This window comes from Microtus oregoni, unplaced genomic scaffold (assembly GCF_018167655.1).
Source record: "Microtus oregoni isolate MIOR12 unplaced genomic scaffold, Mior012 000054F_ref0000373, whole genome shotgun sequence".
NCBI classification, from domain to species: domain Eukaryota; kingdom Metazoa; phylum Chordata; class Mammalia; order Rodentia; family Cricetidae; genus Microtus; species Microtus oregoni.
In genome coordinates, this window is record NW_024543830.1 from 5923994 (window position 1) to 5945271 (window position 21278).

The 21278-nt window shown below is 46.7% G+C and overlaps 1 protein-coding gene across 1 annotated transcript in view; it reads left to right on the top strand.

Moving 5' to 3' along the window:
* Notch2 (notch receptor 2) overlaps positions 1 to 21278 on the top strand; it is a 140665-nt gene that overhangs the window by 52951 nt on the left and 66436 nt on the right. Inside the window, exons 3-5 of the mRNA XM_041638022.1 lie at positions 5366 to 5625; positions 7150 to 7485; positions 16457 to 16579. Coding sequence (XP_041493956.1) covers positions 5366 to 5625; positions 7150 to 7485; positions 16457 to 16579 — 719 coding nt within the window. The remainder of the gene's footprint in view (positions 1 to 5365; positions 5626 to 7149; positions 7486 to 16456; positions 16580 to 21278) is intronic.

Sequence of the window (21278 nt, forward strand, 5' to 3'; positions counted from 1 at the left end):
TTCCAACACCACTCCTTCCACCCCCTGGTGGTATGTGTGTGTGTGGTGTGTGTGGGTATGTGGGATGTGTGTGTATGTGGTATGTGTTGTATTTGTGTATGTGATATGTGTTGTGTGTGGTAAGTATATGTGAAGCAAAGTATGTGGTGTGTGTATGTGGCAAAATTTTAAAGGAACATTTTTCTTACAACGGAAAGATGATTGAAACAGCAAGCCAGTAATTTTACTTAACAAATACACAGCATTCACCTTTTGCTGCACGGTGTTCGTAGTGCTGTGATGATGTGGAGATTCTGTGAGGGCAGGAAGGCCCTCGTACTGCATCTGTCTTAGAACAGAGAGGGCTCCTGCTATGTCTGGGAGTCCATGGGGCCCGAATGACGAAGCAGACCTGCAGTTCAGGTGGGCTGGTTCTGGAGTAGAGGCTTTGGAGAAGGAGCAGTGATAAAGGAACACTTCCTTATGTCCTCCTGTTTCTACATGCTGTATTTAAGCAGAGACTGGCTATGGCGTCTCAGGACTACTTAGAAATGTTTCAGCCATGCAGTAGACATTACCTTAAGGTGCTTGAAGTCCCTGCTATTCAAGGATGCGCAGAGGTGGGGAAACAACCAGCAACAAGATGTCTGGCCTGAGGCTTTAAAGATGATCAGAGCTCCTATCAAGAAGGAAACTGTGAACATGAATGATAAGCATTGCAGGAATTCAGTTAACAAGACTTGTCAGAACACAGAAATTATCTGTAACTTAAAGCTATTAAATAAACGTGACTTCAGATTATGAATAGGATCCTTAGAAAATTGGAAGTGTTAAAGTTTTATGGGAAAATGATCTTTCCCTGGTGTTTCTTTTTAAGCCTTTGGCAAGACATATCAAGGTAGGTAAATGACTTAGAAAACTGATCTGGTAGCATAGAGTGGCGTCTTTTGGCATCTGTTATGTTTAGGTCATTGTGACAATGACAAACACTAAATGTAGACAACAGAGAAGGGCAGGGCACCCAGACTTGAATTGAAAGTGGCCACAATGGGCGAGGAAAAAGGTAGACTAGCTTCACCAGGCTTTGTGAGAGACAGGGTCACATGCTGGGGTGCAGGAAAGTGGCCAACAGAGCCTCCCGTGGGAATGGGGGCTTCCTTATGGCGAAGGGTAAAGTCTCAACTCAGCCACACAATGTCCGCACTCTCAGAAGGCAGTGGTGGTGGTGTTAGGATGAGGTCTTCACCCAAACGTAGTTCTAGTTTCATATAAAGAAGAGCGTGGGTCATGGGCTTCAGCAGCTTAGCTCTGCTGTGTGTCATCCCCAAGTGCTGATGGGGGAACCCTGAACCCCTTCACAGGACTAAAGGTCCCCCATCCTTATAGCTTCCCTCCCTACTCCCTTTGACAGCAGCACAAGGTCCCATCCCCTTCCTTGAAGGCTGCTTCCCGCCTTAGGGCCTTGGTGCTCTGTGTATCTCTTCCGTGTACACCTCCCCTCATCATCTGCTCCAGGTTTTCCGATTGGAAGTTGAACTGTCTCTCTTTTCCTGCTTATGCCTCCTCCTTGGTTGTATTTTATGTGTATGGATGTTTGTCTGCATGTATGTGTGTGCATCATGTGCATGCCTGGGGCCCATGGAGGTCAGAAAAGGGTGTTGTGTCCTTGGACCTGGAGTTGCGGTGCTTATGAGCCACCATGTGGGTATTGTGGGTCCTCTACAAGGGCAGTCTGTGCACTTCTTGACTGCTGAGCCATCTCCCCGGCCCCTCCATTCCTTCCTGATTTATGTTTTCTTCTGCCTAATGTATCTTTTACTTGTTTTGTTGCCTACTGGGGTTTCTGTCCATAAACTCAGGTTTTCCTGCACGGTTGTCCCTCTGTCAGTTGGGGGTGGACTCCAGGAACCCCATGGAGTCTTTATCTAAAGGCTCACAGGATTTTCATGCAACCTGTGCCTTTCCTCCCATATTAAACCACCTGCTCATGACCTTTAATGCTTACCATAGTGTTAGTGCTGTAAATAGCTGTCGTGCTGTTTATCTAGGGAACGGCAAAGCAGCTGAAAGCAGACTCCTTCCTGCCCTGACCCAGACATTTTTGACCTCTGCTTGGTTGAGCTCTTGGATGCTGAACCTGTGTGTATCCATGACTACTGGAAAATGCTTGGCACATAGTCAGCATTTGCTATTTGTGTTTACTTTCACAGTTAATGAATGAGTTTAATATTTTTGTGTGTGGAAACTAGTAGAATATTCTTCATCATCATTAATGTCATGATTAATACGCATATTGGATACTATTAATAGACTTCATGTCTTCTCTATTGAAAACTTGGCAAACTTCTGCAAAGTTCCAGGGACTAAATATCTTTGTGGGCCATGTGGTCTTACTGCAAATATTCCACTCTGTTGTTGTGGCAGCCGTGGCCATCTGTAAATGAGCAAGCATGGCGGGGCTCCAATGTGATTATTTATGGCTGCGGAAATTTGAATTTATATATCCTTCAAGTGCCACAAAATATTATTTTTTTAAAGTTTTTCAAGCATCTGGAAATGTACAAACCATTCATGGATTGTAGGTCATACAGAAATGGACTGCATCAGACCCCTGAGCCATTCCTTGCTCCTCCCCTCTGCTGCTGGCGTCTTAAACATGAAACTTATTCGTTGAAACTTATTTTCCATACTTGGTACGGAATAGCCATTTGGATTAAACCCTATCCAGAATTCAGAAGAGCGTCTTTGAGGTCCCAAAACTTTCGTGTTGGTCCATTTTTGTTTTCCTGGGAACCGTGTTTTCATTGTATGTTTATGATGCTGACATTTCAATGAGTTTGCACTTTCTTAGCCGATGCCACATGGCAGCACCAGGGTGGTGTAACAGTGGAGGCACAGAGCTGGGCCGAGCCCACCCGGGTTTAGAGGCGTGCCGTTATTCACAGGGTGCCTGGTTCCCACCCGGGAGGATCAGCCAGGCCTGATGCCCAGAGGCCTGTTGCTGTGAGCGGGAGGTGGGCGCAGTTTCTCAGCATCTTCCACAACACAGTTCTTGAATAAAATAAGCTGCAAATGCTTTTAATAATCCCTCTCAGGGTTAATTTTAGCCATGCCACATTGGTGTTCTCTGTGCCTCTGCTTAAGAAAAAAGAAACCCAGCGACGCTCCACATTCTGTTGTCAGATCAAGCTGTGATTTGGATAATGCATCATATTTTCCTCAGCAAGCATGGAGAGAAAAGTGGTTTTCATTTGCCAAGCATTTTAATACTCACAATATTTTTTTCTCCCACATACTTGAGTTTGCCTGGTTCTCACACGACCCCACAGTGTGAGTAGCCTTCTTCACTATTGACGGTGTCAGTGGGGAGAAGCAATTGGCCCATAGTTACAGCACCTGGGCTTTTATAATGACCTGATTTATCTTTCATTATATGTCTGTGTGTGTCTGTGTGGGGGAGTGTGCATGTGGGTACAGGGAGGCCCCGGGCATCAAGTCCTCTAGAGGTGTGTTTACGGGTAATTGTGACCTGCCTGATATGGGTGCTGGGACCCAGACTTGGGGCTTTGCAAGAGCAGTGCACCCTTACCCACTGAGTCATCTCTCCAGCCCCACTGGGTTCTTGAGGAGACCTCTACCCAGCTGAGGCACACTCACTGTCTCCTGCCAGTCATTGGCCTCATCACTGTGAACTATGCTCCCTTCCTGTCTGGAGAGGGATGGACCTACTGATGAAAAAGTCCTGTCTGCTCCCCCCCCCCCCGCCCCGCCACACTTTCCATGGTGACCTGAAGCACTGAAGCCATGCCGGGCTTCTGGGAAGGGGTAGGAGGCTGTGGCTGATTACATCACCACACTGTGCCTGTTTGCCAGCTGCTTTCCCCCAGTCATTATAGCTATTGCGCAGTCCTTCTGAGCCTGTTGTCTTAGTTCCCTTACATTTTGCCTTCCTCATTTTCTCAAAAACCTTGAACCCTAAGACCTCACCTGGCCAACCAGTAGCTATGCTTGGCAAAAGCGGGAAGGAATTCAGCATGGTTTCAGTTCCTCAGGTCACCAGAGAAGACATGGCAGGAGGTGTGTGTGAGGGTGAAGGGTTAGTTGGTTTAAAGGTGTTATCTTTTAGGTAATAGTGGGGCAGGCTTCTAGATCACTCTCTTATCTTCCATAAAGTAAAATGAGCAGATAGGTCGAGTCAGGTTTCTGGGGCTGCAGCCAGGCAGCAAGAGGCACAGTTCTTTGTGTTCGTTTTACATGGTTTTTAGTGGTCCCAGTTATCAGCTTCTCCATCCTGAAGCATCAGGATGCAGGGAGTCCCTGTCTGATGCTGTTCAGAGAACATTGTTATCAATGATGTGCATAGTTTGGGGTGGCTGTGTGTCTTATGAATTAAGAGGTGGAATATAAAATGATTTCTCATGCTCTTAACATGGAAAATATGGAGAAAAAGTTATTTGAGGCAGGATCTCATGTAATCCCAACTGTCCTTGATTTCATTATGTAACCTAGGATGACCTTGAACCACTGACCTGCTTTCTTCTCCCAAGTCCTGGGATTGCAAGTGTGTACTCCCATGCCCAGCTAGAGTGTTATTCTTGAATTATTTCCCTGCTACACACAGTTGTTTATGTGGTACTTCAGATAGTCTCTTAATCATACTCCATGTCTTTCCATTTGTTTATATACCAACATTTATAATGTCTTTTTAAACTATTCCCGAGCCTTCTTTTCCTTCTTCGTCTCAGTCTCAGTTGTCCAGCGACAGAATAACTTCCCGTTTCTCAGCACCCAGTTGAGCAGGGGCACATGATGGTGTGTGTGTGCTAACCTGGAAAGTCTAGGGGTCGAGTCTACTTGTCAGGAGACTGTCTCAGTCTTGACAGCTGCCTCATCAGAATGAGAAAGTTAATGACACAGGAGACAGGTATGCAAATGCTCTACAGAGAGACCATCGCAGCCTGTGCCCGTGTGGATCTCTGAGGAAGGGCCATGCTAACTGGCTGTAGCAGACCCTGCTGGATCATGCACCCACTATTCTGTTACCTGCCAGGACTCAGAAGGGCCTGGAAATGTAATAAGTTCTCTGAGCCCCGCTTCTCCTGAAGTCAGGGGTTTGCAGGCTGTACTTACCCCGGATGTCTCTATTCTTGAAGTCGGGGTTTGCAGGCTGTATGTACCCCCAGATGTCTCTATTCCTGAAGTCGAGGTTTGCAGACTGTATGCACCCCCAGATGTCTCTATTCCTGAAGTTGGGTTTTGCAGGCTGTATGTACCCCCAGATGTCTCTGTTCACACCCAAATATTTTCTTGCATGTACAACAGCTTCTGGTCTGTGGACTCACAAGAAGTCAGGTGTTTTTCATAGATTTTTTTTTTTTAAATACAGATGTCCAGAGGGGTTTTTGGGAGAATATTGTCAACATCGAGACCCTTGTGAGAAGAATCGCTGTCAAAATGGTGGCACTTGTGTGACCCAGGCCATGTTGGGGAAAGCCACCTGCCTATGTGCTCCAGGGTTCACAGGAGAGGACTGCCAGTACTCGACCTCTCACCCCTGCTTTGTGTCACCCCCCTGTCAGAATGGAGGTACCTGCCACATGCTCAACCAGGACACCTACGAGTGTACCTGCCAAGTCGGCTTTACAGGTAATGGATTCAGCTTGAGCTTGTTCTTTCCCATTCTCAGCAGCAACCCTCCTGTGCACATGTGGTTCCAAGTGTCTCACTCCTCAGGTGTGTTAGTTACCATTCACCAATCAAAGTAACTTATAGAAGAGTTTATTTGGGCCTATGGCTACAGAGGGAGGATCCACAGTCGCTAGGAAGGCATGGCAGGTAGCCAGACCAGGAAGTTGTCTGATCGCTTTTCAGCCATAGATTGAAACTAGCAGAGTGGAAGTGAGGTGAGATTGCCCGCTATGACAGCTTGCCCTCTTCTGTGTACTTCCTCCAGCAGGGGCTCCTCTCCTTCCCAAAGAGAACCACCAGCTGAGGACCAAGTACTCAGATACCACCACTTCAGGCTCCCAAGCTCCAGCGTACAGTTTAGCATTAGGATATAGGGTGGGATATGGAAAAGGCTCAGGGACATTTAAAGCTCTGTTAATAGGTAAGTGTTAGCCATTGCAAGCAAATAAAAGATACAAAATGTGATTAAGAGAACATAAAATGTATGTGAAGTACTTTATAAAGTATAGAAGGAAAATAATTCAAGAATAGCATTTTGCCATATTGAGGCATTGAGTATCTTTTTATATTCCACTTCTTAATTTGTAAGACTTGCAGTTAACATATCCTCTACCTTTTGAGAATTGTTAAGGGACAGAAGAGGAGAAAGAATGGGGTCAGATGCCTATAAGTATGGTTGTTTGCTTCCTAAAACCTCCCCTGACACTCAGGTACTGGCTTTCCAGCCTCTCAAATTCCTCTTTCTCTCCTCAGCTTGGTGAAAAAAGAAGAATTGTCTGTCATTTTGGCTCCTGGCACAATGCTAAAACACTAAAACAACAGTTCTATAAATCTGTAGGCCAAAATTTAAAATTATTACTCAGAAAATTAGGTTGGATCTGTTGTTTAAAGAAAAAAGTAGTTAGTGTTGACTCGTTTCTGTCACCTAAGAGCTCAATTTAATAACCATATAGTATGAAAAATATGTTTTATTCAATCAGCAGACATGGTTGAGAGCCTGCTGTGGGCACCCAGCCTTGTGCTGTGGTGGCTGGCATGGTTGAAGGAGACAGCACACTTGGGGGCGGGCATTAAGGATGGTTTGACAGAGGTAGCAGCTGCTGGGCGGTGTTGTCAGTAGAAGGGAGATTCCACCAGGTAAGTGAAGAGGCAGCTGGCATTCCCAGGTGAGGAGCAACTTCAGCAAAGACCAGGAGGTAGGGCCTACCTGTGCCATGGGATTACTGGAGTCCTGCAGGGCTGGCTTCATGTAGCCAGCACCCAGTCCCCTTGTGTGCCTTACCCTCAGAGCCTTGAGTCTCCCCTAAGGACCTCGGGGAGCGTCTGGAGAACATTGTGTATCTGAAGAGCTTGAGGTGACACCCATGTGCTCTGTAAGATCTAAAGTCCAGGGGTCTCCGTGTAAGCCCCTGCATTACTTGCTGTGTGGGAGAGGGAACAACTGAGTGTGATGGGTACTGAGTTCTGTTTTCCTTCCTTCAGGGAAGCAGTGCCAGTGGACAGATGCCTGTCTGTCTCATCCCTGTGCAAACGGGAGCACCTGTACCTCCGCAGCCAACCAGTTCTCCTGCATATGCCCAGCAGGCATCACAGGACAGAAGTGTGAAACTGATATCAATGAATGTGACATTCCAGGACGCTGCCAACATGGAGGCACCTGCATCAACGTTCCTGGTTCCTACCGATGCCAGTGTCCCCAGGGCTTCACAGGCCAGCACTGTGACAGCCCCTATGTGCCCTGTGCACCCTCGCCTTGTGTCAACGGAGGTACCTGCCGTCAGACTGGTGACTTCACTTTTGAATGCAACTGTCTTCCAGGTAAAGAGCTCCCTAGGCCTTTGAGAATTGGGGGCAAACCCATCTCAGGATGGAGGTGGAGGGTGCGCCTGGCCTAGATCCTCCTTTAGGAAGTATCCTAAAGCAGGGAAAAGGGGAAGTGAGAGCGTTGTGTGGGGTGGGTTGCTGGTAAGGGAGGGGTTTTATGGGCTTACTGGGGTCCATAAATAGAGCAGGGCGTAATTTAACATGTCAGAGTTTATGATGATGAGTGCTTAGGAAATTGTTTGTTGTTCCTTTTGGAGAAACAGTGAGAAGAAACTGGAGAAACAGCTCTGGGAAAGGGCCAGGCAGATCTGGAGTGGGGAATACTGTGACAAACACACGTGGGGAAGTGTGTGTGTGAGAGAGAAAGAGAGAGAGAGAGAGACAGAGACAGAGACAGAGAGGGTGTGTGTTTAGTAAGCCAAAGTAACACCAAGACTTGAGGATCAGCTCTCCTTTATGCTTCTGTTCCCAGCTGAGTATTTACCTCTCCTGTGTCCCTTTCTTGACATAGGGGCTGACCCTTCCCACCTTGACATGTGGGGTGGCCCTTCCCACCTTCATGTGAAGATGGCCCTCCCGCCATCAAGCTGAAGACTTCTGCTAGCCAGTGAAGTTTTTCTGATCGGCGGTGTGGGAGAGTCTAATCCAGGCACAGCCCTTTGCCTTACTCTTGGCTGTCGAGGGCCTAAGCACACACAGCCCAAGGTTGAAGCACAGAGGAGTCGTGTCTGGGAGCCTAGCGCCTGGTGTTCCTTAGGGGGGAGAAAGGAACAGGGCTGGCCAGTTCACTTCGCTCAGTGTACAAGTGATGAGGGGGCTGAAAACCAAGAATTTTGATTGGGAACAGAGCACAGGCAGCTGGAGCAGATGAATTACTAAGCAACAAAGATCCTGTTTTTATACAAATTCTTTTAGCACAAAAACAAAAGAAGGAAAACTGCGTGTGGGGTGTGTGTGTGTAATGTGCTAACTAAGCAGGATTGCCCCAGAAAGAAGCTGCTCAGCCACTCTTCGAGTGGGAGCTTAGATTCTGGTGTGGAGAATATGGCTCGCATATAATGGGCTTGTGTGCTTCATCTTTAGGAGGTTAAAGGTCATAGGTCAGTCCTTGATATAAAACCAAATGGTAACTTATTTATTTAAACCGTATTTTTTGATTTATTTTACATTATGTTTAAAAGTGTTTTGACTACATATATGTCTGTGTACCACTTGTGTACCTGGTTCCCAAGGAGGTCATAAAGAGGCATTGTATCCCTTGGAGCTGGAGTTCACAGGTAGTTAGGAGCCACCATGTGGGTTCTGAGAACCGAACCAGGTCCTCTCCGAGATCAGGAAGTGCTCTTAACTATTGAACTATCTCTTTAGAGCAGTGGTCTCAACCTCCCTAATGCTGTGACCCTTTAATACCGTTCCTTATGTCATGGTTGACCCCCAAGCCTTTAATACCGTTCCTCAAGTCATGGTGACTCCCAAGCATAAAATTATGTTTGTTGCTACTTTATAACTGTAATTTTGCTACTGTTATGAGTTGTAAATATCTGATGTGCAGGGTATCTGATCTGTGGCCCAAGGTCATGACCCATGGGCTGAGAACCACTGCTCTAGACCCTTTGATTTGGTTGATTTTATTTGGTAAAACTTGATTGACTAACTGCTGTGTTCTAGATATCATTCCATGTCCTTGATACAGCAGCAGGAGACGCTGTCAGAACCCTAAATCACACTAGCCACTTAACCAAGACACAAGGAAGTACATATTGCTTTAGTTTCTCTTTCAATAAAGAATAGATAATGCTATCATTCTAGATACTAAATGTTTATTAAGACTTGCTATCACCTTCATTATCTTGCAGAAGGAATAACTAAGATATCTTTCTTTGCTCTTGAATTTGTTTACATTTTAAGAGCTAAAAACAGAAATAGAAATATAAACAGCTTCCTTTGCAAATATTTTAATATTGCAAACATTCAAATAGCCTAATGTTGTAATCACCTAAGTGGCTCATAATTGAAATTAGTGTGATTTATGTCTAGGGGCTATATGCCATTTTTAGTTTCAAGAAAATTGCTTTTAATAGTTGCCTAGAACAGGAGACTGACTTGGCAGCACAGTATTGACAGGAAGTCAGAGAAGTCAATAAAGGAAGTCTTTAGCTGGGAGAGAGTGATTATCCACCCCATTGTTCTGCATTGTTATCCGCTAGGCTCCTATGAACCTCGGGGGATTCTGAGTGTCCAGGAAAACCTCGTCAAATGAGAATAGCAGCTCCTGCTTGAGAACGGAAATAACCAGGGATTCCGCAGCCCGTGGGCTGCCAGGGCTGGAGTGGTGGAGTAAGGAGGTTTGCCTGGGTTTTGTGCTGTGCTTATCATGCATGCATGGGCTTGTGTGCTCATGCGTGTGTGCTGTGTGTGTACATACACACACCCCTAACCCTGCAGATAGGCTTTTTTTTCCGCGTTTTCTCGGATGAAGTTAACTGAAGCCTGGCACAGTAAGTCATTCACTAAGCGTTTTGCAACTAATGCGTAGGTAGACGCAGGGCCCTGGAACTCACCAGGCAGACCATTTCCCAAGCCAGAGCCCTGTGTACCTGGTGGCTGTCACACTGTGGCCGCCACACTGCCATGCTCATCGGCTTCTTGGAGTGCTTTGGAGTGTGTGACGTCTCATCAAATGCTCTGAGCAGTTTGGGTTAAAATGAAAAGTTTATGAGGAAAAGAAGACTCTCCCATCATAACCAAGCACTGTTGTTGCGCAGTAGCCCTGCTGTACGGTGCACAGAGAGAAGAGCTCTGTTCACGAGACTAGCGCTTGCCTCCCGGATCGCGTGATCTGAGCTAGGTGACCTGCTTGGATGTGTGCATAAAGGAGTGGATGGCGCATAGCCCGTGAGTAAGTAGGTATTTCCAGAGTGCCAAAGACTTTCTCTCCCATCCCAGGCAAGGTCTGGAAAGTGTTCTGTCAAGCTTCCCTGGGGGGTAGTCTACCGAGACTTGATTTTTCTAAGTTCTTTCTTAATGTAGTTCCCTTCTCACCCCCCTCCCTTGCCCGTGCTCTGTCACAATGGGGAGACCAAGTCAGAGACACAGAGCTGTTGGCCAAGCTCTCCCGACCTCCCCTGAATGACCGTTTCCTGCCACACTGCTGTCTTTGCCCTAATAATCGGACCCTGACCACTCGATTTCAGATTGTAGCCATTCCCCGCAGCCCCTCAATGACTGGCCCTGGTCTGCATTTTTGTTTTCTTTTTCTGTGACACTTGGCTTCGTACCGTATAATTTGTAACTATATCATTTACTTCAGTGTGCCTGTTGTTTATTGTCTGTCATTTCCAAGCTCGACTGCCGCCCCTCTGCTCTGTGACCACTAGGGTCCTCGCTTAGCTTCCCCGAGCACTGTCCCACACGGGCCCACATGGGACAGGCCCGCAAACACTTCTTGACTGACCGAGTGTAATGTCGTGTCAGTACGGCGGCTGTAGCTGATCTCATTTCCTGTCTGAAATCCTGCATCTCAGGTTTGGCTGCTTTTGTTCATGGACTCCAGTTTTGGATAAAAATAATTTTGGAGTGTTCTCAGCTCTGTCAGTTGGAGGTAGCACATAAGTTAGTGATTATGTTTGTATGGTTAAGGTGCCTTCTTTGTTTTGTTCTGATTTTTTACCCGCGCAGAGCACTGTAGTTACAGTGTTGACTGCAGTGTGGCAGGACCCAGGAGGAAGGAATTCATGCCACAAAAGTGATTCAGCATGTGCAGAGGGAGGGAAAGAAAGAGTATCAACAGGAAACTCTGAGAATGGGCCCAGAAGCCATAGTCCAGCTTCTAGGATCAGTAGCTGTCAATAACCCAGACACTTCGTGAGCTTCTGTCTCAGCCTTCTCAGCAGAAGCCCTGAGCGGAGCACCCAGCTGCAGTCCTTCCTGCATGACAAATACGGCGTGAAGCACATGGCTCCCAGGATGTTTGGGCCCAAGCCAACCAACGTGGAAAATGAGTTAGGAGTTTTGTGTGTGTAGCTATTTTTACAAACGATACAAGCAATCAGAACACTGTGGGCTCCTTCTCTGTGCATGCGGCAGTTCTAAGTTCACAGTTGGAACGAAAAGTCCTCAACAGACCAGTCCTTTTTCCTTCTCTCCTGCATCTCTCTTTCCGTCTCAGAAAACTCCATCTGGTCTGTCCACTGCTGTCAATAAAAACTCCTCCTTGTAAAGGTACAAGGCCCCGCACACTGTGCAGGCTGATTATATGTTGTGTCCCTGACATGAAGTGGAGGTTGAACGCATGGTGTGCCTTCTCTGCTCTGTGTGTGCAGAGCTCAAGTACAAGCAGCAGTAGTTCTCTCCAGCATTTTCACACTCAGGACCATGTGCTGTTCTCTTGCATCTTGTTCTGATCATACCTGGCAGCTTTGCTCTTGTGAGACTTCAAAGATGGCTTCTCTTTTGCTCTTCTCCAACTCCACGTCCCCCACTTTCCATCCTTCCTGAAGACTCCCAGTCTGACCTGAATGCCATCTCACTTACCCCTTCCCCGGCCCCACTGCTCTCCACCCCCATACAAAGGGCTTGAAGATGGGAAGACACCAGCTCTCCTGAGAGAGGCTGCTCTCTGTGTGGGAGGATGACTTCAAAGACTTTCCGCCTGCTCCTCACTGCAAGTGTTACTCAGCAGAGTGGCCCACGGTTTCATAAAGGCGCAGTCTCAAACTGGCCCTTCTAAATTTAATTTTATCCTTTTGGCCTTTTAAGGATGTGAGTTGGCTTTTAGCAGTGGACTCTTTAGTGCAGCTGGCTGTGGGAGCCCTTCTGCTACTGTGACACCCATCCACCCACTCCTCCATCTGATCAGTCTGTTACTCCTTCCCCCTGAAACATTTTTAAGAAATGATGGTTGTAACTTATTGCCCCTCCCCGACTTTTGGATAGACAGTTTCTTCCAAGAATCTGTTAGCCCTTTCCAGAAGGAGTCCTAGATATCTCATTATTTTAACATGGGCACTTCATCGGAGGAAAGCTCTGGAGTCTCATAAAACATTCTGACTAAACCAGTAGCTCTGGGTTCTCTCCTGGCCGCTGCTTACTGCCACGCAATCCTGGGCTAGTGAGCCCAGCCCAGTGGCCCTCAGCTTCCGCATTTGTAACATAAGAGGCTTAAAGGGGGTGATCTCTAGTGGATGCTCTAATCTCCTTGGTGCAAAATAGTATGAGCTCATATGTTTAAGAGCCCTCCCCTAGACTAACAGGTTTATTGAGATATAATTTACACACCATGCAATTTCCTCCTATAAACGTGCAATTCTGTGGGGCTCTTCCTTAGTAGACTTACAGATATGTGTCACCATCTCCACAATTAATTTTCTAATGTTTTCCTGCTCCAGAACCACATACCGGCTATTCTATGCCACCCATGCTTCCTGGCTCCCTCCAGCACTGGGTGGACGTGGTGGCTCTGTCCGCCTATTGTGGACATGTCGTATAGATAGACACCTTCCCTATGTGGGCAGCCGTAACTGGCCGCACTCACTCACGGTAGGAGGCACTGACTCTCCGTTCCTTTTCTTGCTGTCTAACACTCGCTTGGTCAGTCTTGCCACATTGTAGTTTTCAGATGATTGGCATTTGACCCTCATATTCTGTTGTGAATACTCTTGAGTATGTTTTCTGTTTGGTCTGTGTTTTCACTCCCTGTGGGTCTCTCTACCTGGAATGGAAGCTACTGACCTTTTAGGAGTGGCCAGACTCTCGGCATCACAAAGGCTTTACCCTGCCTACACTCCTTCCAGTTTCCACATCCCTGCCGGCACTTGCCACCGTCTGCCGCTCTGAGGATTGCAGTGCAATGGATGTGAAGGTCGGCATTTCCTTGTTTTGATTTGCACTTCTCCGATGGCTTGCTGTGACAAGAAGTGGTCCTTGTACTTATTGTTTATGCATGTATTTGGGGAATGTCCACTGGAGCCGTTGTCATTTTGTGATCAGGTTATCTGTATTTTTTGTTAAGCTGTATAAGTTTTAAGCAGTATGTATGTCCTAGGTACAGGTCCTGCTGTATGTACCACTTGCAGATACTTTCTCCCATTCTGTGGGCTCTTCTCTCTCTTGTTGCTCAGATAATCTGAGGAAATCTATTTTTCTTTTGCTGCCTGTGCTTTTGGCCATATTTAAACAAGTTTTGATTGGCTCAACTTAGAAAGACTCATTCCTATTTTCCCCAGTATTTTTTATAATAATTTTAGCACATTCATCTAGGCCTTTTAGGTGTTTTCAGTTCATTTTTATGTATATGTGTGGCTCAAGTGAATCCTTGCTCTTGTGAGCATGTGGTTGGTTTAGTTGAGTGCTCTTTATGTCCGGCTCATTTCTGCTGGAGCGCGGTCCTGCGAGTCCCTTGGGCCGGAGTGAAGGTGGAGGTGCTGCTGGGTCTCCTAGGTCACTGCTGCCAGACGGGGAGCTGGGTGTGGGCGCCTGACCTCGGAGCCTCTGCTTTAACAAACTGAACTCAAGATCTTCCATCTCCTTCTCCTCTGCTTACCCATTGACGATGAAGAAGTATCTTGAAAAATAATCGGCTGTGAAAACATTGTCTTTCCTGCCTTCCATGGTTTCATTGAAGTGTTGCTGTTTCTTAACTTGCACATGATTGGTAAACTCAGTTAGTTGTAACACTAACTAGAGCAATGCCAAGGTCCCAGTGCCGTCTCCTTTGGGCAGAGCTCCGAGGGCATTACCACTTGCCTGCCAACTTATTCACCAGCCTTAGTCTCAGTCATGAGAGACTCCGTCAGGGAGGTGATGATATCCTCAGGAGGGTCTCTGTTGCTGCGATGAGACATCACTGGAAGCAAACTGGGGAGGAAGGGGTTTATTTGGCTTACACTCACATCATAGTTCATCATCTATGAAATCGGGGCAGGAACTTGAAGACAGGAACTGGAGCAGAGGTCATGCAGAAATGCTGTATGCTGGCTTGCTCTGTCTGTTTTTGATACACCCCAGGACCCCTGTATAAGTGCAGCACTCCCAACAGTGGCCTAGGCCCTCCTACATAAAATCATTATCCAAAAAAAAAAAATGCCCCATAGGCTTGCTTACATGCCAAATAATGGAAACATTTTCTCAGTTAAGAGTTCTGTTCCTAAATAGCTCCAGCTTGTAGCATATCGCAAAAAAAAAAAAAAAAAAAAAAAAAAAAATCATCTAACTAGAATCATGACCTTCTAAAGCATCACCAGGCCACACAGGTTCTGGTAGTGGTGAACCAGCCCTTGCCTGCCATTCAAATCCTAACTTGAGCCTTTCTAGCAAATGGTTTTCTGAAGAGCCCCAAGTCAGGAACACAGACCTCAGCTCCCATCCAGCAGCGGCTGCATGGTAGAGCTGTAGTCAGGAGCCCCACTTTGTCATAGTTAGGGGTGCGCTTACGCAATCCTCTCACTAGTTCATTTGTAAGACTTTCATGTGATGGTCGAAATAGGAGTAATTTGGTAATTTTTTTTAAAAAGTGTATGTTTTTTAATAAGGTGTATGTTTCTACAGTCTTTCCCACACTTGTTTTTAAGTATTCTTTCTTTCTTGCCTACTTGGTTTAAACCCATTTACATGACTGCCATGGTCCAGCACAGCAAAATCGTGTGGTGTCCATTGTAGCTTGTGGTAAGGAAAGAACAGAGCAATGTGTGACAAGGCTTCTCTTCCTTAGCCCAGAGGTTTGGTCACACAAGGGAGGAAATGAGTAAAAATTACAGAGATCCACCCCTCAGGCAGTTAACGTGAGGTTTAGTATCCTAGATTTATTTTTCAGAACAGGTAAACACCTGGAAGACAGCAGCAATGCTAGCATGTCGCTTTTGTGTGGAGAAGAACGTGAAAAGTCTGTAACGCTGGGTAACAGTGCCTTTTCTCCCAGAGCGTGTATGGACTGTCCGTGCGGACCTTGTTCGTGATGTGGCACTTACCGATCCAGAAAGGCAGGCTGGGCAGGTGGCTTCAGCCTTCTTTGCCGGTTTCCTGAAGCTGATTCAGCATTTGTAGCGCTGTGCACTGAGCAGCTCCAGGCGGAGATGTCTGCTCAGCTGCTCTCCAGACCTCACTCTCTGTGTCCTCCGTGTCCTCCATGCCCTCCCGCCCGTCCGGCTTTGGAGCCCTCGGAGCTGTTGTCTAAGAAAAGAAATTAGAGACTTAAATTCTTGTTACAACTCTGTTTTCTCCTATTTATTTATTAAAATATTTTATTTTCAAGTTAGGTGGAGTTTAAGTCTTTATAATATTTTCACTCCTTTATAAAAATCAGCATGTAAATAACAGGTTCCTTTTCATATTTCATCTGGTTGGTTTTCCTCCTCTGCCCCCCTCGGCCTTCCTCTCCCCACTCACATGTTTTAGCCCCACTACACCCCTTTCTGCTTTCTCAGAAATGTCCAGTTCCTCTCTCCCCTTCTCCTTTCTTCTCGCTCTGGGCCTCCTCCCTACCTTCCCTCCACCCTATGTCCATGTTTGTGGTACTGGGGTTGAACCTAGGGCCCCTGTAGTCTAGATAAGCACTCTACCATCAAGCTATATGAGCAGCCCCCAAAAACTTAAATTTTAATTAATTAATTATTGATTATTGTGTTCTTCCTAGGAATCTAACCTAGGAGCTGGGGAAACTCTAGCACCCTGGTTTTTGGAACCAGTTCATGATTGTCCCAAGTATACATTTGTCTTCCCCAATTTTACTTCACAGAAATCAGTGTGAGGCAACCATGAAGGCATGAGGCATAATGAGTCGCCTTCATCATCTAGCTATGTTTAAGGGCAAGTCATTCAGTACCGGGGTGTTTCTTGTGCGTATGTCTTCGCAGCACAGCTGCTGGGGATGTACTGAAGTCCTGGAGCAGGGCTATCCTTTGACGGTGTCCTGTGAGCGGAGGCCCAACACTCGTGCGAGAGGTCCCATTTTCTGTTCTTCTCTTGCCAGGTTTTGAAGGGAGCACCTGCGAGAGGAATATTGATGACTGCCCGAACCACAAATGTCAGAATGGAGGGGTTTGTGTGGACGGAGTCAACACTTACAACTGCCGCTGCCCCCCTCAGTGGACAGGTAGGTGCAGGGGTGAATCCTCAGGGTAGAGAGTGGGCATTGCGTACCTATTGCTCCAGGTGCTTAGTGGCCCGATTGTGAACGGAGCATGGCCCTCACTGCCAGGCCTTGGGTGTGGTGCTCACCTCTCTCCCTTTGCCCACTCTGGAGTGCACTTTCACAGGCTCCACCGGGCAACAGCTCTGAGCGCAGAGCCAGGACAGGTGCTCTGCCTGATCCGAGAGTGGAGTTTAGCGTCCGGCAGCGTGGGATCTGGACACAGAACATGCGCAATAGGTGTTTGACAGGAAATATACATCAATGCACAGTAAACTGTGTATACTTTAAAATCCCAGAGTTTATGGTTTGTCCCTGCTCATTGCTGGGGCAATGGGCAGGGACTCTGGATGCCATCATTTCTCCTCTGTCTCCCTCCTAACTTGTACCCTTTTCACACAGAGGCTTAAAGCAATTTATTTTCCTACCACTGACATCAGTACATCAGTTCTGCTTAAATCTGCAGCCTTTTTGAAGTTTCTTATGCTGGCTTAGGGTTTTAACTCATTTTTGATAGATGAGCGATCTTCCGAAGACACTCGTCTGTAGATCCTGTTCATGCTGGCTGACATGTTATCTATGACGGAATGTAGAGACAATTAGGAACTGGTTACGAAATGAAGAAGGGAGTCTTTAAAGTATTAGTTTTGTTGGGTGGGCATGGTAGTGCACACTTTAATCCCAGCACTCAGGAGGCAGAGGCAGGTAGATCTCTGTGAGTTAAAGGCCAGTTTGGCCTACATAACATGTTCCAGGCATCCAGAGCTACACGGTAAGACTCTGACCTGCCCCTCTCCACCAAAAAAAAAAAAATCACATTTTTACATATTTGTGTACGTGTATGTGTGTGTGTGTGTGTGTGTGTATTCGTGCACGCGTGCGTGTGTATGTGGGATGCATATGCCATGGCATATCTGGAGATCAGAGGGCACCTCCAGGTTGCTTCGTTTTCTTTCTTCCCACCATGTGAGTCCTGGGGGCTGAACTCAAGTCGTTAGGTTTGTGCGCCAGGCACCTTTCCGCGCGCGCTACACTATTTCAGTGGTCCGAGCTGAGCCTTTTTGAGAGAAGGTGGTTGATTTAATGTGGAAGAGGAAGGAGTGAGTTCCTTGCAGGTCCTTTGGGTCTCTGAATTGCGTTCCCTTATCTGACGTGTGTAATTATTTAGAGTGCCCCGGTGCTATAGACCATGGGTAAGAAAAATCTAAAGAGGATTTAAAACTTAGTGGTGTGATTGTATTCTGGAAGAGCCCGTAATTCTGCTTCTAATCCCTGTCCTTTTCAGTGCTTTCCCACAGGTCTAGAGTTGGCCTTCCGGAGAGTTTCTTCAAGGCGCTCTGGTCCTGGGACTTCATTTGAAACCCGTTCTATCAGATTTTCTCTTCTCTCTAGCCTTCACCATTCCTGAGCTAGATTTTTCAGAAGCCATTTTTTTTTCCAGCTTAAAAATGATCAGGAAGTGAATAACTTGAGAAATAGTTACTGCTAAGATTCAAATCTTTGTCTTTCTGAAGATGTGATGGTTGTGGTGAATACTTGTTAGTGCGTGGCCCTAATCTCATCTCCCCTGTTCTGTGGGAGTGTGATTCATGCTGTGTTCGGCTCCTGATGCCAGTATTTGTGGAACGATGTTTAACTTCATAGCTGATTCTTCCCTGAGCCCGCACAGGCTGCCTGCTCTAACCTTGGTTCCAGAAGTGTGGAATAAGGGAAAGTGTCACACTCCAGGGTGTCCAATCAGAGCCTTCTTGCGGTGGAAGTCTTCTATTGGGGCTGTCGTTACCTGGGTTCCCTTGTCCCTGGAGAAGGGGCAGCAGAGGTGATGGGGAAGTTTCTATTTCTTCTGGTCACTGTCACCGCGTGACTCTCAGTCTCTGGTTTGCCTCCTCCTTCACTCGCACTGAGTCTTCGATTTCCAACCACAAGGCTTTGTCCATCCTTGGGATGAAATCCAAGCTTTTCCTTGGCTCTTTGAAGCAGTCACGCCTCATGTCTACTTGGTGTCCAGTCTTCTCCACGTGTGTCCATCAGCTCTTCTTATCCTAGCGGCTCCGCTCACAGTTCTGTCTGCACAAGTCTGCTGCACATCCTGTCCTCAGGCGCACTGCCTGTCCCCGGTCTCCCCTCTCTGCCTGGCTCAGGTGCTCGTCTCCCAGGAATCCTTCCCTTCCATGTCCAGGCTGAGCCCATGCTCGCCTCCCGCTGCATTTCACTGTGATGTGTTCGGCATCCATGCTGACACTGTTAGGTGCTTGTTGTGGTAGAGAGACAGAGTTACAGGCGGCTGAGCCACGATGACAGCAGTTAGCACGCGAACACACTAGGTAACCACACTCTTACTGTCCGGCTTCTGCCAATATTGAGAGTGCAGAGGTCAATTTGTATTCCAGGAGTCCTGCTTTTGATACTGTCAGAGCTCTGGGTTTCTACATAAATGACAGGAATGAGCGGAACTTTGGCTCAGGAGTTATATATGTTCATATCCTAATGCGCTAATTGCAGCATTTTGTATCTTTTTCTATTAGAGGTATAACTTCTTGAGTGTTTTTCTTTCTAGATGATGATGCATACTTAAAAGAATTAAATTATTCATCCTTAGCAAATAAACAGTGACTGGGTTAGTGTTTTAATCTAGACTTAATTGAGTTTCAAATCTGTGGCCTTTTTTTTTTCCTGTATCAAGTTGGCTCTGCAAGGTGCCTTCTATTTTTTATCTTTTAAGGATAAAGACCATTAAAGTCTCTTTAATGATCGAAAGTTCGATTTCTAATTTCATTATTCTAGGATTTCATGACTTGCTGTTTTTGTTTTCCCTTCTTGGGAACTTCGCTGGTGACTGCGAGGTTAGAAGTTCACGCCATGTGAATGGTTCTCATGCAGGGTGCCGGCTCCGCCTGTAACAAAGAACCTGGTACAGCTGTGTTCGTGGTTCCCTCTGTAGCTCCCAGCGGTAGAGTGCAAGCATGAGCTGCCTGGCTGGTGTGTGATGGGCAAGGAGAGGTTATACCAGACTAGTGGAAGAGGGAACGGGGTTTCCAGCTGCCCCAAGAGAATGGGTGAGATTATTTGGAAGAAGCAACTAGGCATAGATTTAAATATCATGGGGAACCGGGAGTTTGCTCCATTCCGAATGAGGCGGGCCTAATGGTACGGTTTTGTTCTGTAAGTGCACATGCATGAAACACTCCCCTTTGCAGCTCTGGACTTCAAGCTGAACAGAAATAAATATCTCTAGCTCCGTTCATGGTTGATGTGCAATAAAGAAGTCAGTTTCTCTTTCTTGGGCTTTATTTGTGGTCTGTAAAATCCATCTATGTTATTTCTCTCTGGGGACTTTGAGGATCAGTTACAGTCTTAGGTTTTGGAGCCTTTGTATTTCTTCCACAACAACGGTCATGATGGACACTTTGGAGCAGTTGCCATGGTAGCCACTAGTCAGGTGCCAGAGAGCATCTGAAATGTGACAAGTCTGAAGTCAGCTGTGTTGTTGGCTGCAAAATACCTGGTTTTGAGGACATTAGTATGAAAAAGTTCAAATATCCCATTTGGATATGTTTGGAGATTACAATTACATTTTCTCAGATATATTGAGTTTAAGAAAATATGGTGAGCATTAATTTCACATTTCTTTCTTTTTGTTAAGTGGCTCTCGGGAATTTTAGAATCACATCTACACTTCTGCTGTCCTTGCGTGCGAGGTGCTGCAGGAGCTGCAGAGGTGTGTGCATAGCTGCACTGCTGTAGTGCCGAGCGTCTTTCCCTCTGGGCAGCCGTGCACAGCATTGGCTTTCTCTGGCCTTGTCCTCTGGTAGTTCCTCCTCAGGGTATGGGTGGGACTGTTGTAGCTCGGCCCAGAGCTTTTTCACCCTTGGTAGTAGCTAGATTTTAGTCTGCAAGCCTCCAGGTGTGCTGGAGGTGGGAATCCCACACAGAAAGTGGATATGCGGATACTCCTTAGGAGGGAGGGAAGGGGAAGCTGAGGGCTTGCTGCAGGCTGAGTGCAGATGCCTCTATTATGCAGCCTTTGGCCTCACGCCATCTTATCAGAGCAGCTCTGCTCTGGCAAATATCTACGCACGGGAAGTACTCGAAAAGGCCCCAAATTTATTAGGGCAGTGTAGATTAATGTTTTGTCTACATAGATTGTTATTTGAATTTTCTTCTTAAAGGTTCATTTCCTTCAGAATTAAAGTTGACTCTAAGCTCAGCTCACAAATTCCTCGGTGTGGCTGCTTGGGTTTGGGGTTCATTCCCAGGGCAGATGTGATTGATTTTCCTGCTCTCGTTATTAATCCAGAAATGTAATTTCAAGCTTGGGCTTGGAATAGTGCTTTGGGACAGGAAGTAGACGCGAACAGCAACAGTTAGATTTGAATGAGGTGAAACTGACCGCATCTTCTGCTAGCTCTCCTAAATGCTGTGATTCCTCTTGCTCCAGCTTGAGAAAGGTTACCTGGCCTGCGTTCACGAGTACGTGTGCCAGAGGTGGTCCACGAGCTCCTGGGTTTGGGAGTGGAGTCTATGTGCTGGTGTTTGGATGCTGACTGAGGTGACTTTGCTTTGTCCAGCCTCCAGTTGGTGACACGTTATCCTGGAAGATACGCCTTCCCACACTCTCAAGGATGTGTGCATGTTCCTGTGTGTGTGTGTGTGTGTGTGTGTG